This window comes from Notothenia coriiceps, unplaced genomic scaffold, assembly GCF_000735185.1.
Source record: "Notothenia coriiceps isolate Sejong01 unplaced genomic scaffold, NC01 NC01_scaffold00037879, whole genome shotgun sequence".
NCBI classification, from domain to species: Eukaryota; Metazoa; Chordata; class Actinopteri; order Perciformes; family Nototheniidae; genus Notothenia; species Notothenia coriiceps.
This window is the reverse complement of record NW_011370580.1, coordinates 120320-140287: the sequence shown is the minus strand read 5'-3', so window position 1 is coordinate 140287 and position 19968 is coordinate 120320. Positions and strand designations below refer to the sequence as shown.

Sequence of the window (19968 nt, the reverse complement as noted above, 5' to 3'; positions counted from 1 at the left end):
AAAAAAATGCACTCTTAGGCATGAAAGTTCCTCCGTTGCTTTTTATTCTTACTCATAACAATCACATCCTGCCTGAGGCTCACATTTAAATAAGTTGAGGTAACTTTAACTTAAAAACTATAGGTGGTTGTTTCGCCTTTAAGAGTTAAGAAACTTGAAACCTTGTTTGCGCAACAATCAGTGCAGCTCACAGCCGCCAAAGTGTCTAGACTAGCACATGATGGTAGTCAGCCAATGGCTCCACCGCTCTCCTCGGGGGCCCCGTGTGTGTGTGTGTGTGTGTGTGTGTGTGTGTGTGTGTGTGTGTGTGTGTGTGTGTGTGTGAGGAAGCGGGGGGAGAGAAAAAAGAGAGAGAAACTGAGAAAGAAAGGGATCTGGGCTGCAGTTTGGTTTAGATCTGAGTCGAGAAGCAGGAGCGCGATTCAGCCTCGGATTGATCCTCTCCGTGTACTATCAGCTCGCATGGATATTTTGTTGGGATTGTAAAAAAAAAAAAAAGAAGTGCACTGACATCCAAAGAAGACGACAAGGATCCTGATTTTTAGTGCATTTTCTTTGGGATTAAATCGCCTCGAAGTACCTCATGCTCTACGTGCCGGTGTACAAAGTAGATACGAGCTTGTTAAAAGTACGAAACTGTTCCAGGCTGCGAGTCGCCGTCTTGGTTTGAAGGCTACTCGCTTTGGATTATGTTTCTAAATATACTATGTTATGTTATTATGTATTCTGCTTTTTATATTCGTTCGTAACACACATATAAACAGTCAATTCCGCAGCAATCCTGGATAATAAATCTCAATCTCAGCCGCTTGGTTATTTACAGCATATTCGGCTAAATGAATGCATTTTGATCGCTATGCTGCAGTGCATTTATTGCGCGGTTTTGTCGTTGTAAATGCAACAAAATAGCCTTTTCTCTAATGTTGCGGTTTTGCCACCAATGCTCGTCAGTCGGCTGTGCAGGCATTGCACGGCATTTCACAGACATTAATGTTTTGCAACGACCGGAGAAGTATCTGTAATTTTCGGATATCCGTACAAGAATAAAACCCTCTTATAGATTTTCAAGTTGTCGTATGTTCAGGACGAAACGCTCAGGTCTTGTGCGGCGACTCTGGAGAAGCCGTTTGATCCCAGATAAAGAAGGGGAAGATGGAAATGGCAAAACTAGTGACGGCTGTGGGGACGATCTGTTCGGAAACAACCCAGAGAAAATTCCCAAAAGGGAGCTCGGACCGATGACCCCTAGCGGGTCTCTTGTAGGGGACATAGGGGGTGTGTGCTCCCGCATCCCCGTGGAGAGCAGCGGCTTGGGGGTCACGTCTGACCAAGATGGGGGTGCAGTGTGCGTCCAGGAGCAGGGGAGCCCCCGCTCCATACAGGACAGAGAGTGCAGGACAGTGACGTGCTGCTTATTTAAAGACCGGGACCACTCCGAGTTCAGGGGTCCAGACACGGCTCAGGGTACCAGGGATCCGGGGTCGTGTCACTTCGTGCTCAGGAGCCTTGGCCCCCGGGAAAGCTGCTCTCCCGAGGCGCATGAGGCGATGCCACGCACAGTGTTGGAGCAAGAACTGAAATCAGCCACATACTCTCTATTGAAGAGGCTAAAGGAGAGGGCGCTGGATACCTTACTAGAGGCGGTGGAGTCCAGAGGAGGGATGCCCAGCGACTGTGTTATGATTTCCCCGACAGAGCTGAGGTTGGGCGGCCATGTGGCATCCCCACAGCTGCTCGTGTGTAAACTGTACCGCTGGTCCGACCTCCAGCACCCTGCCCAGCTCAAACCGCTCTGTGAGTGTAAGAGCTTTGGGGCCCTGGACGGTCCTTCAGTATGCTGCAACCCCTATCACTACAGCCGGCTCTGTGGGCCAGGTAAGAGCACCTGCCAGAACACACACACACTGTCCTATTGTAGCACCTTGCAGGCCTAGCTAGATGCTCCTAAAATCACCAGGTAGCCCATTAAAGATAACTATAAGGCATCAGGGTTGGTTTTCTCAAATGTTCTAGTCATGCATGCTATAATTTCCTCCTGAACTTGCTTGTCTCTAAACATAGAGAATCATCATGCAGATACATCTCAACAATCAGGCCTATTATGTCTATTTGCCAAATTATTTGAAAGAGAACTGAACAGGTCATATTGCCTTTAACTTTTCGAGATTGTAAAACTGTAAAGGGCCTTCAAATATTTTCTGAAAATCTTTCCCTATCACCATGTTTTATTTGTCTGGTATTGTTCAGAAAAAAAGGCTGGCCTTTGATTAAATAGTTAATAATTACTTACTAAGTTATCCTTACGTAAGGTGAATAATATAATACTCGGTCAGTATGGCAAAGCATACATGTATCATAGTCTACTTTTGTTGCTAGTTTGTTGTTTTCGTTGTCTTGACTAAGTTTGGTATATTCAGGAAAAACAACAAAATGCATGCAAAATATTGAATATGTATTATTGTTTGTCACTTTCAAAGGTTTTAGTTGCCTTGGAAGTTGTGTTTAAAGAGTTTGGTGCTTTACCAGTGCCTCTCCCCTACTAGCTTGTGAAATCTAGGCCTTTTGATGAAGGAGAATGTTAGTCTTGACTGCTGCTGTGCATACAACTTGTTTTAGCTTAAGGTATTTAATTAATTCCATAATAACATAAAGTACATGACATCTTTAGTGTGTCTGAACATATGTATGCTTTCAGAGTAATTGTCAACACAGCCATTTTCTGTTCTTAACTTTGGTTCTTGCATGGGTATTGCCATTTATAGGCCGATTATCAACAATGTTTGACATGTATATGATTGTTTAGACTCAGTCAGAGGATTGGACCGGGTGCCATAGGTCAGTTTAGTTGTTGTGGTTCGAGGATTGAGCTTTATTTTCACAATCAATAAGCTATCTATGGCCGAACCCCGCTGACCTATATTAAACAGATTCAGTTTTGGCAGGGGGCTAGCCTGTGATTTGGCAAACCTGAAACGCTGGGCCACTCGACCCCACTGACTCCGAGAGGGAGAGGGGCACATACCCCATATTGGGACTAAGGCTCGTAGTAGACATAGCTCACATGCGTTCATGCGTGGCCCGATAGAGCTGGTATTTCTTTCATGCTATTCAAGAAGGGGGACTTTGAATCAAGACCTTAATCACTGTTTTTTTTTACTTTGTTTCAAATGGAGAAATACAAAATATGGAATTATATGAGACACACATTGAATAAATTAATTAGATTTTAGTTGATAAACATTTAAATCCTTAGTATAAAAAAACACCTCAATAAAAGAACCCTAACAACATGTATTGTTAAAGCATGTTATCTACTTGAGTTTGATTTACGAATGATTTGAAAATGAACTACTGGTCTGGATATTGTGAAAGAGTTTTAAAGAATAGAACAGTCTGTAATGTTTGACAGAGAGCAGGGATTGAAGTGGGCAAAAACGTCTTCCTTTTATTTTGCCAGTCATTATGCTTTTCGAATGAGATCAGTTTCAAGTTGCGCTTTAAAAGCCCTTTTGTCCTAAGGAGGTCCCCTCGTGCTATTTAGGTGAAGGAGTGGTGATAATATACAGTTTGCATACTACTGGCGCCAGACTGACTAGCTGTGTATCTGAGTGACTGAGTTCAGATCCTAGCAATTACTGCCGCCACTCTTAAAGGACCCGCTGCTATTATGCTTTTCTCCTTCCCCTTTTCCCTGTAGGCGAGGTCACAGTGTGCTCACAAAGTTTTCTTTCCTTTGTGCTTTTCCTTCTTGTGCAAGTTATTCTCCTTGTTTCTCCTCCTTTTTTTATTGGATATAAAAAAGGTTTCTGGACAGAATAAAGTTAAAAAGCAGAGATTTACTCTGATTCTTTAAACTTCTAACTGCATAACTAAAGTAATGGTTAGTCTCTGTAGTTGTTGTAATGACTGCTTTAGTTAAATACTACATGCTTAAAAATAGAAAAGAAATTGTGCTCTGTTGGCTTTATTAGCTGTTTAATGAGCTTTTAAACGAAATGATTCAATTCTGTAGTGCAGACACAAAGCTGTGAGACTTGAGATGTTGTCGACTTTAAAAAGTGTTTCAACTTTTGAGTTATTGGTTGATGTCTTTACGATTGGCTTGGAGTTTGTTGTGTTGGCAAATTTCTTTTTGCTTTTATGAAATCATTAATATCAACATCACTTCATTCAAACATAGTTTAGAAAACAATGTTTGGTCACCTTTGAATTACTGTAATAGGAAATGAGATAGAGAAGTGCAAAGAAGCGTTTATACTGTATGTGCGGCAAGTTTTTTTTTACTAAACAGCTTTGTCAGCCGCTTAACATCACGGGCATTAAACTTGTTAACACACAATTATTTTATTACAGTGTATAACTCAATATATTCAAACAGTGCTAAATAAATATCTGTTTGATCTTCTTAGACCCAACAACTGTTACTTCCTGTTAACATTGCACAAACATGACCCTCTCATGTTGAGCCTGTTGATTGAGTTTTACCTTTCTTTCTTTTAAATCGCATTTCTTTCCTTTATTAGGTTATTTACTTGACTCTTCTTTTTTTTTTAACAGAATCACCCCCACCTCCTTATTCGAGGCTTTCCCCTAATGAAGAACACAAGCCACTGGGTAAGTGACACAGATGAGCTTTATGGCACCCGAAGCTTTCTACACCATCTTTAAATATTGTTTCATCTTAAGTCTGCTATTGATATTGATCCTCTTTGTTATGACTTGTAACCATGTGGATGTCAGACTGTAATTACTTGGTTGATTATCGTTTTCATTCATAATTACATTAGGAGCCTGTAAATTGCATAGGGCACGGTCAGTCTTTTGTTAAGGCTCTGGTTTAACCGGAAGAAAAAGGAATAAAGCTATGTGGAAACTTTTAAATGGCTCTAATTGGGAACAGTTACTGGCAAACTGCATGGTAGCTTTGAGATGAGACCAAGGCCAGAATGTGGCATGCCAGCCAGAGCTAGTGTGGGTAATATGGCGTGGGCAGTATGTTCTGTGGGTTGCTAGGACTTTGGAGCCTGGCTGCTAGCTGGGGCTGCAAGCCTGAGTACAGCTGAGGTTTCTGGCAGCATTTGGGGGGATGTCATCAGGTAAAGCCTGTTAGAAAAGTTGCCAGGTTATCCACTATGGGATGAAGCCAAACGTGGTGTTAATGGTTTTCAAATTTAATACGGAAAACAGGGGATTTTCCAGTTGAAATGAAGATGTACATAAAGGAAACAAGTACTGACTAGCTGCAGATGAATAATTTCTGTTTTCCTCCCCACAGATCTGTCAGACTCCACATTGTCTTACACTGAAACTGAGGCAGCCAGCTCACCAAATATCACACCGGGGGAATTCTCAGGTGGGTGTGCTTCTCCAACTCCTCGCCAGTCTCCAAATAAGGAGTTTATATCCACAGTGTCTTACACTGATTTTAAAAATGAATGATTACCCAGAGGAGCCACTCTGTAAATACTGAACTCATTTATCCAACAAGTAGAGATGTACATTTTTGTAGTGGTCATTTATGTGTTGGTTTGCATAGTACACAACATATATTACATACTGTGTATTACACTTATACTGGCTGTTCAAATGCTGTCAGCAGCAGAAGTGTGCTTTGAGATCCTGTTCATGCGTTTGGTTGCTTTAATCATTTAGTAGCATGTATCAGAAAATAAATCATCTTTGATTATGTTTTCATGGATACATGTGTGAGCAGCTGTTTGAAGTGCTTGGGCTCATATAGTGACACATTAACTATCCTGGATAAAGAGTTACTGTATTACTAAAGAAACACAACTTGAAAAAGAGCTTATAGTTAATGCGTCACATGAAGCTATTATATTAAGCACTCCGTTTGATTAAAACAGATTCTTGATGATGCAATCATCCATGTGGTAAGGATCATTAATACATGGATTAGGGTTTTTGCTTTTTCCCTGAAGTATGCTTAAAGTTGATAGTTTGAGTAATAAAGCACATGATACTGATGTTAAAAAAGAGATACGTGTCTTCCATGCTGATGTGTTTGCATGTCTCTTCATATAGATTTAAGTCATTATAATACAATCTGTGAATCACCGTTTTCACATGTTATTAAATCTCAGAGCACCTCTCATGTTCAGTGTGGCATCACCCTGTTTCTTCTGGCTTTGTAATGGTTAAAATGTGAAATAAATAAAAGTAGGTATAATTCTTCAGAGTGTACTTCAGCAACAGTTCAGCACCCTTCTCTGCGTAGCTTTCGATTGTTTTTGCATGTGAACTTATGAGGGTAATTTCATTTAGCTGTTGCACTTTATCTCTTCTCATTAAGGGCCATTAGGAACAGTGGGAGCTTTAAAGATAAAGGTTTCATTGTGAGCGCTGCAGAGGTTCAGCGGGGCGTGTGTGTTGGCCACAGAGCCGGCCTCCCCTCCTCTGTTTTTCTTTCAGAAATATTTGAGTGGGATCAAACTGTAATAAGATCCAAGCTCACTCAGAAACACACACAAGCACACATAGTTGTTCACATGCATGTGCGCAGACACTCGCACGTACAACTCTATCAGGCCTGGCTGTTAGTGGGCTGCAGGGAGGGGTGGGCTCAGGGAAATGGAGTTGCTCCTGTGAATGAGGCCACACCAAAGGAAGCGAGTAGAAACAGTCCTGTCCTCTGATTTGAAATGAAACACTCCTTTCTCATGGCGCAGAGTGAGCATATCCCCCCCTCATGCTAGGGCCACAGCCAACATGCACAGTATCATGTGGACTGGGACTCAGAGCCCTCATTTTGGGGCTTGCAGGGAGCAGCATTTCCTGTTAGAAGGTCTGCCATGGCTCAGAGGCCTGGCCAGTTGACATGGCTACCTGGCAGTGAAGTATTCAGTCAGCAAGGGCCCCCTCCTCCCCAGTACACATGCTGTCACCACCTCAGCATGGCCCGGCGACACTCCCTGAGTCAACAAATGAGGGGCTTGTCAGAGCGCGCACCACAATTCCTCAGAGACTGTGGTGAGGAGGGAGGATCTAGACACGCTAGGCTTTAGTTTCTTCCAACTGTGTTGCTGCTTGTACAGGCCTGGCCAGATCACTCTGCATTGGCGGTGACACACTCAGAAACTCTTGGGACTTGGGAAGGAGAATGACCAGGGCTCGACAGGGTGGAGGTTTCCGTGCTGTGAGCTAATTTGTGTAGCCAGTCAGTCTTTGATCATGTGGCGTTTGGACTGTATGACGTTGTTTTGGATTTAGATTAAAAAAATATAGTGTCCATGTTGAGTGAAACAAACCTTTAACGTCTTGTCAGCGATAGAGATCTTCCACAAATTATTTTTCAAGCATATTCCATCATAAGACCGAGAGCCTGAAGGCTTCCTTATGAAGCCCACTTAGTTCTGCTTGATCACACAGGCATGTAATGCACATTGTCAAGTTATCCTGTGTTTAATGCGTTGCTGACCTGGAGATTACTTTCTCTGTGGATCCCCATGAAGCTCTGGTAGAGAGAGGGTGACTCTCTGTTTGTAACCGGAGTTGTATGGGATCCAGACTCCACCCCTCGTGCACGAACAAGTAAACCTCTTAAAAGCAAGTCTGGGGGGCACTTGGTGGATGGGTGGGGTGTAGTCAAATAATCAACTACAGTTTACAGACCAGGGCTACACAAATACCCAGTGAGCATTCTTCTGCATCACACAATGGCAGAGAAACACATCGGAACTGTTTGGTTTATTTGATAATCTCGTTCCTCCACATCAACCGAGATTTTGATTATATTCAGTAGAATTTGAAAAATAGTTTTCTTTCTTTGCTTGGTGCCGTGTTTATGAGCTAAATCTTTAAATCAATACACTAAGTTAATGTTAGAGTTGCATTTAAGTGCAGATACATTTCTTTTCCCCCCTCTGGCTGATTCTTGCAGTTGTTTAACATGTTAAAATGTTCTTACTCATGCATTCCTAAAAATATTCCCCATGTGCACACTATTGTATTACACTCTTAGTGTAACGCTAATACCTTCAGTTACTGTGTGATCATAGACATTTGAACCCTTCACAGTGTTTTATTTAAACGTGGCTGTGAGGGAGAGAGACAGCCCCACCATGGCACTCTGTGATATCTGTTTACGTCATGAGCGGCCCCAGCTTGCATTCACAGTATACCTCAGCGCTGTGTGTGTGAGGGAATGTGCCTTTGCTGGTGCTGCCCTCCCAGTCTGCCCGCACACCTGTTTCCTCACCGCCTGGGCCTAGTCGTGTGGTCATCAGAGTGAAGCCCTTTGAAGTGGGTCTCATTGCTTCCTGTATGAGTGTCTGAGGGGGAGTTTTCCCCCTACACTTTGACTTTATTATGTCAGTCACATTGTCTCTGACTTTGGGGGCTCTTTATGTTTGTCACTTCTTCATTATAATGCTGCTCTTAATGGGAGGAGGCTGAATTTTAATCATTAAAGATATGGTCTTTTTCAGAGCAATTGTATTGAAAATAATTGTGCACAATACATGACAGGCGTTTCGACCAGTGTAAGCTCCTGACTGCTGGGTGCCTACATTCTCTAGTCATCAGAGGTGTCAATCAACCCATTTGTCAGCATGACACTTTGTGTATTTGCTCATGTTGGTGTGATTTGCTGGACACAAAAACAAGTGACCTGAATAACTCTCCTTGTGTTATGTCTTCTCTCTTCCTGAAATTGATGGAAAACCTTAACTGGAGGAGCAGAAATATTGAAAGTTGATAGACATGGATTAAACAGAGTGCTCTAGCGCCTACTGGAGGCATGAGGGCATCAGCAGGTATTCAGGGTTCCCACAGAGTAATCATACAGTGCTCTCCTCCGTCTGCCGGCCTGTCTCTGGAGGAAAGGCCAGTGCTGTCTCTGTGGATGTCTGGTCTGCAGACTGTCAGCTCCACTCTGCTATTGACTGATTATTCCAGGCAGAACAAGGCAGCTACTAGATGGATGGGAAGGGCCTAATGTGAGTCACGCAACAGATTGCTCAGGGACATTTCAGTATACGATACATAGATCCAGGGACCACAAACAGTCTTTTATGTTTAAGTTTCTGTTTTTTTACTCAGGGTCCTCATGCAAGTCCAGATGCATGCCGACATACATTCACACGCAAAGCTAATGAAATGATACAGTCCATCCTAATCACAGTCCGCCCGTCTGGGTCAGGAAGAGGCCAGCAGTAAGCATCAGTGTCTGTGTCAGAGACAGTGGAAATGCATGGAATAATTAGACAGTCTAAACAAGGCATGTGATGCTTCTCTTGATTAAAGTAGATTAGACTGGACCTGTATTTGTTGATCTGACTTTGAAGGCATGTGATTCCACTTCTGGCTCCAAACTAATTAAATGGCATATCTACTGTACGCATCTGAAAAGATTTGGGATAGATTGCACCTCTAATTTGCCTTGAACTGTCTTGTTATGTTGTGTTTTTCCATGCTAGTTAATCAATGCAGTTTGGTGCAGTGTTTTGAATATGTTATGGATGGCTCTTTTAAGTTATGCACCATTTTTCTTAAAGGATCATTGATGACATATTGTAGGTAACATCATTTACAGCACACATCCATAAATGATTATAGCTTTATAGCATCAAATGCTAATAATTGTAGTCCTTCTCCTTTAAGGGTTACTTTAAAATGTAGTGTTTTGAGTAGATACAGTATTTATTTCACACTGTGCAGACATGTAGCTGTCTTTATGCAACACCAGTACCCTGACACCGCTCTGCTTCCCATGGTCTGATGAAGTGTCAACTGCATCAGCATGTTAGCGAGGTCCCCCTCCCCACCTTGAGGCATGATCCCCCCGCTCGTCCCCCAGACCCTAGAGTGATGCAGCCCGGGCTCATCTCCCCCTGCTGCCTGGCACATGGCCTCAGGTTTCCACCGCAGCCCTGAGTCTTCTCAGCGCCTGGCCGCCCACACTCCCTCAGGAGCCCCAATGCTCCAGGATACGGGATGTGGAAATAATGTGACTCGAGTGCTTCCACCCTGCCTCCCGAAATCAGGTTTTGCGGATTGTTTATTTGAGGGGAAGGAGGCCTCAGACAAACATCCTGTTTTAAAATGCTGCCTGGGTTTTGTAGAAGTGCAGGGCGGTGAATTGCCCCTTTGACAGCGGGGGGAGAGGAATGTTGAAGAGAAGGCCAGCATCTCAGGGGACATAAGGGGGCTCTCCTCACCCATTTGTCTTGTCCAGTTTGCAGAGTCCATTTTTTCTTTTGCTGGGAGCAGAGGCTATACATCCTGAAGGGTCTTGTGCGCTATTCTCTCTGTAGAGCCAGTACCCACAGTCCTCGTCTCAAGTATCCGTTCCTGTCCTGGGAGGCTGGCTTCCGTTTCCCCTTACGTAACACACATAGAAAAAGAGCCATTGATAAGAGCGATAAGGCCATTTTTCATTTTCCCTTTCTCAGCATTGTTAGACTCAGAAATCCACTTTCAACCTATTCTCTCAGGGGTTATGACTTTGAGGATCCTCAGCAGATTCCTCCATGTCTACAGGATCCATTGGCTCACTAATCGAACATGTTGCCAACAGCGCAGGCTAGAGTAATTATGTTGTTGAGTTGTCCATCTCTCCGTAATTCCATCAATGCTGTCCATGGGTCCCATCCCTGTATCTCAGGAAGACAATAAGGGAATTTCCTGAAATGTTGTTATGAATTTAGTGGTCAAAGGTCAAGGTCACTGATATCTGACCAATCGCCTTTTTGGCTATAACTCAACCTACGCTTATGATGTAAACTTGCAACTGGGTAATGGAGGCATACAACCACAAGGTGGTATTCATAGTTGAAATGAATCTTGAATTGTGCCATAGATGAAGACAGCGTACTGCAGTTGTCTTTGTGTTGAGATTTCTTCACACAAAAGTTGCTTTAAGAGTTGATATTCAGTCAGAACTGGCAACACCGGGCCTAGATGTGGTGAGGTAATGTGACCTCTATGTGCAGAGTGAAAGCCATGCTAATCTAAAGCAGTCCTTGGAGAGGCCTGAAACCCCTTACATGTCAACAGAAACTAGCCTGCTGAGCTTAGTATTTATCTGTCTCCTCTTGGCAAGCCAGAGTGGTGCCAGTGCTGCCGGTTGTTTGACTAACTTGTGAAGGGCTCACAGATAAAGATAAATCTATAGCCTCACTATGACTATGTGTCTAAGCTCACAGTGCTGCGTTTGTCATTTGAATTTACAGAGTGTACTGTGCTCAGGATGAGGTGGACTATGTTTCATTTTAGGGCTTACCGCACAGATAGAAAGTGCAGTCTGTAGAAATAAAAGGAGGTGTGCTCAGGCTATAATTCCTGCCCCATATTCTACCTTAGCAAACAAAGTGAGTGAGCTAATCTTGTCATGTGCTCACAGAGGGCTGCACCTACCATCTTCTCGCTTCTCACCGCAGCGCCGCACCAGCCTCCACCAATAGCCCCATTCATTCAGCTCAGGGCAAAGGGTTACAGCAACAAATAAAGAGCGTGCAATGCCATTAAAAATGTAAGGAATGTCCAACTGTTAGTTTAGTGTTTTAGTGTGCCTCCTCTCAGCCTTGAGAGGGGGAACAATACTTCATTTGAGCTGGCCACTGTAAATGTGCTAGCCTTGCAACGGCTGGCAAGCAGCAGGGAAAGAGGTGCCAGTTTCTGGATGCTGTTTTTATTTTCTGACCATTTTACCCACAATTATAAATCCAGACACTGGCCATGGGCAGCCATGATTTAGGCCTGTGGTCTGATTGCTGGCGAAAATAGATTTAAGATTTGTTTCCCTTCCTCCCCAGAGGAGCATTGACAGTTGTGCCTGAACCTATGGCTGTCAGTATTTTTAAAACTCAGAATAGCCAGCGCATTCTTTGAGCCTCCAGAATGCTGTGTGTGGATTAGCTGTTGGGGCCCATGTCATCCGACATCTCTACACAAACCTTTTACAGCCTGAGGGAACAGATAGGAGCTCATTGTTGATTAGTTGAGCAGTACATTTCAAGTGTATCAAGGTCTGGTTCATTTTCTCTCTACTTTACATGTGTAAGAGACAGGGATTTTTTTCTCTTTCCTTATCTTGAACTTGATCTCCTGTAGCTGTATCTTCATTCCTATCCCTTGTCCTAACATGGGGCCGCGTATGATAGACATCGTTTGGAGCCTTTGATCTTGTTCCCAAAAGAGGACGCCTTCTGAGCAGAAAACCTTTATTTTGAGCGATGGTCCACCAAAACACCCCCGATAAAACAGAGTTAACAATGGCTCAGAGCCTGGTTCTCACCTAGGTATTTTGTTTCCTGAGCATGTACAAGTGTGTATGTCCTCAGGTTCTGTACAAAGCACAAGTTGACAAGGCAAATGATGCAAGTAGTAGTTATTACAAGTCATAAACATGTGAACATTCTCATTGATTAACTTCCCCAGGGAAAATATATTTGCCTTTGTAGTGTGTGTTTTACTTGTCTCCTATGTGTGTGCATTCTGAAGCCTTGCCTGTGCGGCGCAGTACATGCAGCCAGGCTGTCACATTTCAGGGTACGGTTTAGATTAGAGGTCTGGCTGAAGCTTCCCCCTCTTCCCCTCTCTGTGACTGCCAGCACATCATTTACTTAATGAAATCCTGCCATTCCCTTTAGCTTCAAGATTTTTCGCAGATGTTGACAGCGAAGGACTTAGTGAATTATTGGAAATGTTCACTCCTGCATTTTTAATGAATGTCTTGCTTGTTGTGAACGGGCTGACTTGTCGGGGATGGGGGAAACAGTTGTCTTTGTTTGGGGAGCTGGTGTCTGGATGCCCGCGGTGGAGCAGTATGGGTTACAGCGCAGCAAGTGTTGTGATTGAAACAGAAACTCTGGTGCCACATTATCCTGACAGAACACATTCTCCTCACAGACTCTGATCCACTGGGCCGATCAATAGAAAACCATTGTTGCAACGGCGACTGTGTCCATCATAGCTGGTTCACCTCGTAGCCCGGTGGAAACAAAATACCTACCTTTCGCCTTAAATTAGTCAGACTAATATAACTCGTAATAATAGAGTTACTTGTTATTGTTCATTTGAAACCAAGCTCTCGACAAAGCTTGAGTATGAAGACCAGCTAAAGTCAGTATTCTCAATCAGTGTTGGTTTCGACTCTAAATAAGAATAATCCAATAAAAGTATGTAAAAGTATCTGAACACACAACCGGCAATTCCTCTCTCTCGTGTGATGTAGTGAGAGTTTTACGCCAAATGGCACCCTTAAAGGAGACATAAAGCAACCTTCTAGCTGCACCCCCACCCCCCACAGTCCTAACCAGAGTAGGAAGTTAGGAGGCACAGCGAGGCGAGGAGGGGGGAGTTCAGGAATGTGCAGGGTCTCCTCTGCTCTAACGCTGCAGCCTTCTTGGCTCGAAGCTCCCTCACACACACACTCTCAAACACACACACACACACACACACACACACACACACACACACACACACACACACACACACACACACACACACACACACACACACACACACACACACACACAGATAGGTTGTAGGAGGAGGTGAAAGGGCACAGCCACCCAGCAGGATGTTCGCTGAGTGTTTTGCTTTCTGTGCTCTCCAGACGTCGCTGGCCTTTAACGCCACCCGTATATATGACATTTACAAACATTCCCCACAGTTTCACAGAGCTTGTACATGCCCTCAAGGACTCTTAATAGGCCTCACTTGCATCACCACCATCACTTGAGCTCTGTGTCTCCGACACAGTGCAGACCTTTGGAGGAAACTTTGAGGAAATGAGCAACACATTCTCTTCCCCTCAAAAAAAAGATTCCCTCAAACCCCCTTGCTCTCGCGCCCAGACGGCTCCTTTATATTAGCTTCCTGTGCTTTTACACCCTCTGTTGTTTATTGATTTATTTTATGGATTCTGTTAGTTATCTGCTATCAAGGGTACAGCACTTTTCCTCCCTCACGGGGTCATCCCGAAACAGAAACAGAGGGAAAGTGGAGAGGAAGTGGATGACAATGTAAAGCATTCCCATTGTGACCAGCCAGGCTTGGTGACTGGATTCAGTTTCTCCGGCTCCCACAGTGATTTCTCCCAGCACGTATCTCTCTCCCTCTCTTTCTATCTTGCTTTTGCTGTCTCTCTCTCGGCAGAGAAAGGCCAGACCTCAGGGAGAAAAATCCATAGACATATAAGAGCAGCTCCAGTTAGCGTGTCTGTCTGATAAAGCCGACTTTGATGGCAGCGATAGCCCAGACGCCAGCCTAAATGTGGCCAGCTCAGGGGTTAGACTGGGCCTGTAGGAACCATTGTCTCCAGAATTAAAGCCATGACTCTGAATAGGAGGGGGACGCCTTTGCTTTCGTTCAACTTTGCCGTTTTACTTTTTTAAAGATGGTTCAATCGAACAAAGTAGTAGGGGGGTGCACAGGAATGCAGAAAGAAAATAATTTGTTCTGAATTTTCACACACACGACCACAAAGTAGACACTCACACACACACACACACACACACACACACACACACACACACACACACACACACACGCATACACACAGTCCTCATGCCCCCCTCCTCGCCACCAGCCCCTATCAGTTCATTGGTAGAGTCTAATAGCTGGAGGGGAATCTAATCCTTGGCACAGGATGAGAGACTGCTCCCCCCCCGCCCCTCCTCCCCTTGCTGCTCTCCTCCCCTCCACTGCTTAAAGGGACTCGCTACAGTGTTTTGTTTTGTTTTCTTCCTCCTTAGCAAAGTTTAGCAGCAATGAGTTCATCTGTGTTTGCAGTCTCTGGATTAGGAGAGATGAAGTATAATGGAGGTGGCCCCGGAGCCTGGTGGGGAGATGTTAGCACGGAGGGGAAGCTGTTGTTTGTCTGCCTGTCCCTGACACTCGGCCTCCCATTTATCTCACTCCAAGGCTGCGAGCCGTGTTTACCCCGGGGCAGCTCTTTTCTGCTTCTCCCTCTGCCCTTTTTATCCCCCTCCTTTTCATGCTGTCTTTAAAAGCATTACTGGATGATCATCAAGGATTGCCATTGAAACTTTCAAGCCCCCCATTTTTGTGTACTTAGTAGTAATTATCCAGACTCGCCCTTGAGTGCAAGGAACTCGTAGCGCGGCGATCTGCTGTTTTTCCATATGCAAAAGGGTTGGGAGGGTTCTGTTTAACATAGGCTGATTTAAGGGTTGTGTTAATGGCATGTTGCTCTTCTCTCATAACAGAGGAACATAATATAAAAGATGTAATCATAATCAGTATAAGCCTTTTTTTGGTCGGAAACATTCACAGTACATTATCTTCAGTAGTGGAAAGTAATTAAGTACATTTGTTAATGTTTTGTTCATCAGTACACATTTCAGGAACTCCAAGACATTCATTTTCATTCAATTGTATCTATATTATCTTTAATTTGTTCCTTTTCCGCTGATTCTCTACTTGCAATCTTATTTTTATTTGATGTAAAATCAATACACAGCAGACATTCTAGTCAGGTATTATGCAGACACTTGAGCATGCCTCCGGGATCCAGCACACTTATTCTGTGTTTGTTATCAGACATCATGTCCTGCTTTTGATGCTCTGAATTCCTCCAATCAGACAGGTTACAGGGAAACAGAAAAATCAACATTTTACATGGTTTCCATGGAGCTCACGCCTTGTTATGGAAATCAAGCTCTGCGCACTAAATGCTTTTTGTAGTTGCTGAGTGTTTGTTAAATACCTCTGTTGACTGTGTGACTGTACTGAGACACGCAGTACGTGCAGATACAGGCGTCCAAGGTTACTTTTTATCCACTAAACATGAAAGTGGGCTTGTTATATTATGAATGTCGCAATCTGTTTACTTATTTCTTGAGGCGTAAGGGAAAGCCAAACAGATACTTATCATCATTTATTTATCATATTGCTAACAAAAATGCTAACTGCTTTATTCCATGTATATCATTTTGTCCGTGGAACATTTTGTAGACCAAACAGTTTCCTCATACATACATTTTTTCTTTTACCAGCACATTCAGTTTGTTATGTAACGCACCAGTGTTGATTAACTCCTTCACGTGTGCAGATCATTGCCCCTTGGCAGCAGGAACAGGAAGTGTTGCTGCATCCGTTGGCTCTGAGACTGACGCTAAGAGGACAGGCTTTTGAGAATAAAATAACAATAATAACATGCGCTTCTATTCTAATGGGTAAACGGAGCTGTTAAAAGGTGGCAGGGTTAAATGGATGCAGAGCTCCAGTAATTGCTCCCAGCCGGTCATTTCTCCGCCCTGAGCAGACCCTCTGAAAACCAACATGGAGTCTCTTAGAGTTGGGTGTCTTTGCTGTGGTCAGAAGGGAGGAACACACACGCACTCCCTTCACCGCCTCATATCTGGCTTTGAGGTTTGCTTTGAGCCTTGGCCTGGCCTTTTTATGTATCATATTCTGGTCATGTAATAATAATTAAAGCTGGCTTCCTAATCTCTAATATCAATTTGGAAACGATGAATAAACATTTACAGACAGATCCAAACATCGCTGAAAAAGCAACGCTTCCTTGAAAATCTCACGGGGTGATTAGCAGAAGGCAGCGTGAGCTCTGCAGTGGAGGCCACCGTTGCTATGGTGATGTTGTCCAAACAGTCTGCCCACTGGTGATAGCTCTGCTCTGTTAAAGAGATCCTAATGAGTTCTTCTCTCAGAGGCCTTTACCTCAGCACCCCCACCTAGCCAAAACACACAAGACCAGGACAAAAACACAAACACGCCGGCTGAATTTCCTCCCCGGCCGAGCAGACACATGTGCGCACAGGCACACGTAGACGCTTAACACAACACAGCGACAGGAAAAGGCCTGGCTCGCGGTGTGCTCATTGTCTTCCCTCAGGCTTAACATTTGATACATTTCTAACCTTTGTCCTGCTCATTCCTCTTCCTGGTCCTCGCAGTCTCACTAGCTACCCTGGTTCCAGGCTACGTGTGAAAACTAGACACTATTGACCAAATTGCTTTTGCTTTATTCTTCCCATCTGAAAAGGAGGAGACGGTAGCCATTTCGTCTTTTGTGTTTGTGTGCACAGTTTCAAAGTGAGTTTACCTTGATGTGTGGGCTCCATTTGATTTGAGACAATAGAGGGCCGTAAACAAGTTGGGGCTGAGTTCTTTGTGAGGCCGAGCAACGCTGAAGTAAAAGCTGAGCTCAGAGTGGAGGAGCCGAGTGTGGAATTCACTAATGGCACATGCATGTTGGGGCCCCTGAAGAGAGAGGGTCATTTCAGCCATCAGTGTGTGCGCAAACACACAGAGAGCCTGTCTGCAGCTCCCCCCACCCCCACACATCCCCGCTCACTCACTCTTTTCCTCCCCCTCCTCTACACAGAGCCTTGAACCAGCAGGCGTTTTGTCTGTGCAAGTCTGGTCAACGTTTTTGCTAATCTTTGTATAAACTTTACTAGCGTGGGTCACTCAGCAGAAAGGTTTAGTTGGGTGGGAGGTGAGCCAGGCATTTTGTTGCTGTGTGGATCTACGACGCTCCACCTTAAAGGCGTTTGTTAATGGGGCGGGCGGTCATTAAGCCCTGAGAGCAGAGAGACTGAAAGGAATGAGGCCACAGGCCCAGGCTTTAAATCCTCTGTGCCAATAGACTCTCTGAAGCAAAATAATGGCATCACTCTGTGTGTGAGTTAATGGGAGCTGATAGCATGAAGGCTGGGGGGTCAGCGGGTCACGGGCTTGTGCTAAGTTGTCAGGGAGCTGAATGCCGTCCCTGGGCCCACAGCAGGGGGAAGAGCTGGATGGAGGGGGAGGGGGACCCCCTGCCTCGCCCTCTCCCGTCACCCCCACTCGTGTGGAATGTGAGGAAGACGAGGGAAGAGGAGAAAGAGGCACCCTCCTGCTGGAGAAGCAAAGGGTGCAGGGACGGATGTGAGATCATGGGACTCTCTGTGCTTTTTCGTCCTCTTCCACCAGCCCCTCTCCTCGTAACACACACTTTATGAGCAGTATAACAGTATGACAGCTCTGAGCAGCGTGGACCGAAGCAGCCTCTGGAAGGAGTCGGCAGGCCTGTGTCTGTTCACTCTGGTGAAGATAGAAGTCCACCCAGGGAGCAGTAACTCACTGTGGAGTGCTGAGGCCTGTCACTGGAAAGAGTTCACAAACTGCAGCCATGAAAACTGAATTAACAAGCTGATTTACTGGACAAAGATGTTTAGCAATGGGATGCCAACTTTGTTCCATTGTGAACCAAAATAAAAAAAGTGTTTGTCTTAAGCAGTGGCAAAAAAAAACCCTGCCTTTTCAAAAAGTTGTTTGTAGATTTCTAATTTCCAGTGCCAACACACTACTGCAAGAAGTGATTTGCCAATTTTCAGTGGAAACACTGAGTGTGATCCTGAGATATTTTTTAATAAACATGATCTGTTTTCCAAGTGCATGAGTGCACTGTGTGCTGGGTGGTCAGCATTAAATCATCACAGTGCCCTCTTGAGGAGGAGGAGCAAACTGCGTGTGTGAGTGTGTGTCCGTTAGACGGATGTGCACGCACTGGTATTTATACAAGGCTTAGATTTCAATCCAGTGCCTCCTTCAGTATTTATAGTGTGGCCATCTGCTCTGAACAATAAAAAGAGATAGTTAATCCCTAAAAAACTTCCTTTTTACTAGGCCTGTTTGCTTGTGTTTATGTTTTGTTTAATGACCGTCCCTCTGTCTCCTCTAGATGCCAGTATGTCGCCTGATGCCCCTAAGCAGAGCCACTGGTGTAACGTGGCATACTGGGAGCACCGCACGCGCGTGGGTCGCCTCTACACCGTGTACGAGCACTCCGTCAGCATCTTCTACGATCTACCTCAGGGCACGGGCTTCTGCCTGGGCCAGCTCAACCTGGAGCACCGCAGCAGCACCGTTCAGCGCACTCGAGGAAAAATTGGCTATGGCATCCTCCTCAGCAAAGAGCCGGACGGCGTTTGGGCGTATAACCGCAGTGAGCATCCCATATTCGTCAACTCCCCGACCCTGGACGTGCCTAACAGCAGGACTCTGGTGGTGCGGAAGGTGATGCCAGGATACTCCATCAAGGTGTTTGACTATGAGCGCTCGTACCTCTTGAGGCACAGCACGGACGCTGAGCTCTTGGACGGACCCTACGACCCCAACAGTGTGCGCATCAGCTTTGCTAAGGGCTGGGGCCCCTGCTACTCGAGACAGTTCATCACCTCCTGCCCCTGCTGGCTGGAGATCCTCCTCAACAACCATAGATAACACAGACGGACCCCACAAACTATCCCAAATATCATCTACCTAGATTTAATATAAAGTTTTATATATTATATGAAATATATATTATACTTGTAAATACGGAGTCATTTTTACAATGTAATTATTTATGTATGGTGCAATGTGTATATGGACAAGAGGAAAAAAACGGAAAATGCACTTTGGCTTATATATATTATATATATAAATATATATAAAGATAAAGAATCTTTCAATACCAACTTAAGATAAGATAAGAAATTATACAGCAAAATTAGGATGAGCCTGGATTTGGTGTATAGTTTTCATATACTATTAATATCCAGACGAAAAGCTAACACCATTCACACATTGATAATAAAGTATTCGCATAATAATTCTCTGTTTGGTCTGCATCATTAGCGCTTTGTTTACTATATGTTCAATATTCTCTCTGATCTATTCCCATTATATCTCAACAAATCTACTAGTGTCCTAAGGAATTCAGTAGACTCAACCTCACCTGGTATTATTTGTCTAAAATACCAGGCATGCACAATATGGATGTTTTATCAGCCGATAACAACAGCCCATACTTACCTGCTTCTCATAGTTGGTTGAAATGCACACCTGGGGGAAAGAAAGGCTTGGATGTATTGAGCAAAGATGGGTGATTTAATATCTGATGTCTCTAAACTTACCAAATCTAACTGCCATCACTATTGTTAACTTTTCTGAATCTACAAATGTAAAAACAACCTAAATTCTAAACGAAGATTA

The 19968-nt window shown here is 44.2% G+C and overlaps 1 protein-coding gene across 1 annotated transcript; it reads left to right on the top strand.

Moving 5' to 3' along the window:
* Positions 1-373: 373 nt before the first annotated feature.
* smad6b (SMAD family member 6b) lies at positions 374-19672 on the top strand. Its single transcript, XM_010797387.1, has 4 exons — positions 374-1875; positions 4558-4614; positions 5276-5353; positions 18674-19672. The coding sequence occupies exons 1-4, from the start codon at positions 1077-1079 to the stop codon at positions 19213-19215; spliced, it is 1476 nt and encodes a 491-aa protein (XP_010795689.1). The 5' UTR covers positions 374-1076; the 3' UTR covers positions 19216-19672.
* The last annotated feature ends 296 nt before the right edge of the window (positions 19673-19968 follow it).

Coding starts and splice junctions, on each gene's coding strand:
- smad6b (XM_010797387.1), top strand. CDS start 1,077: ATGTTCAGGACGAAACGCTCAGGTCTTGTGCGGCGACTCTGGAGAAGC. Junction 1,876..4,557: donor CAGCCGGCTCTGTGGGCCAG/GTAAGAGCACCT, acceptor TTTTTTTAACAG/AATCACCCCCACCTCCTTAT. Junction 5,354..18,673: donor CACACCGGGGGAATTCTCAG/GTGGGTGTGCTT, acceptor TGTCTCCTCTAG/ATGCCAGTATGTCGCCTGAT.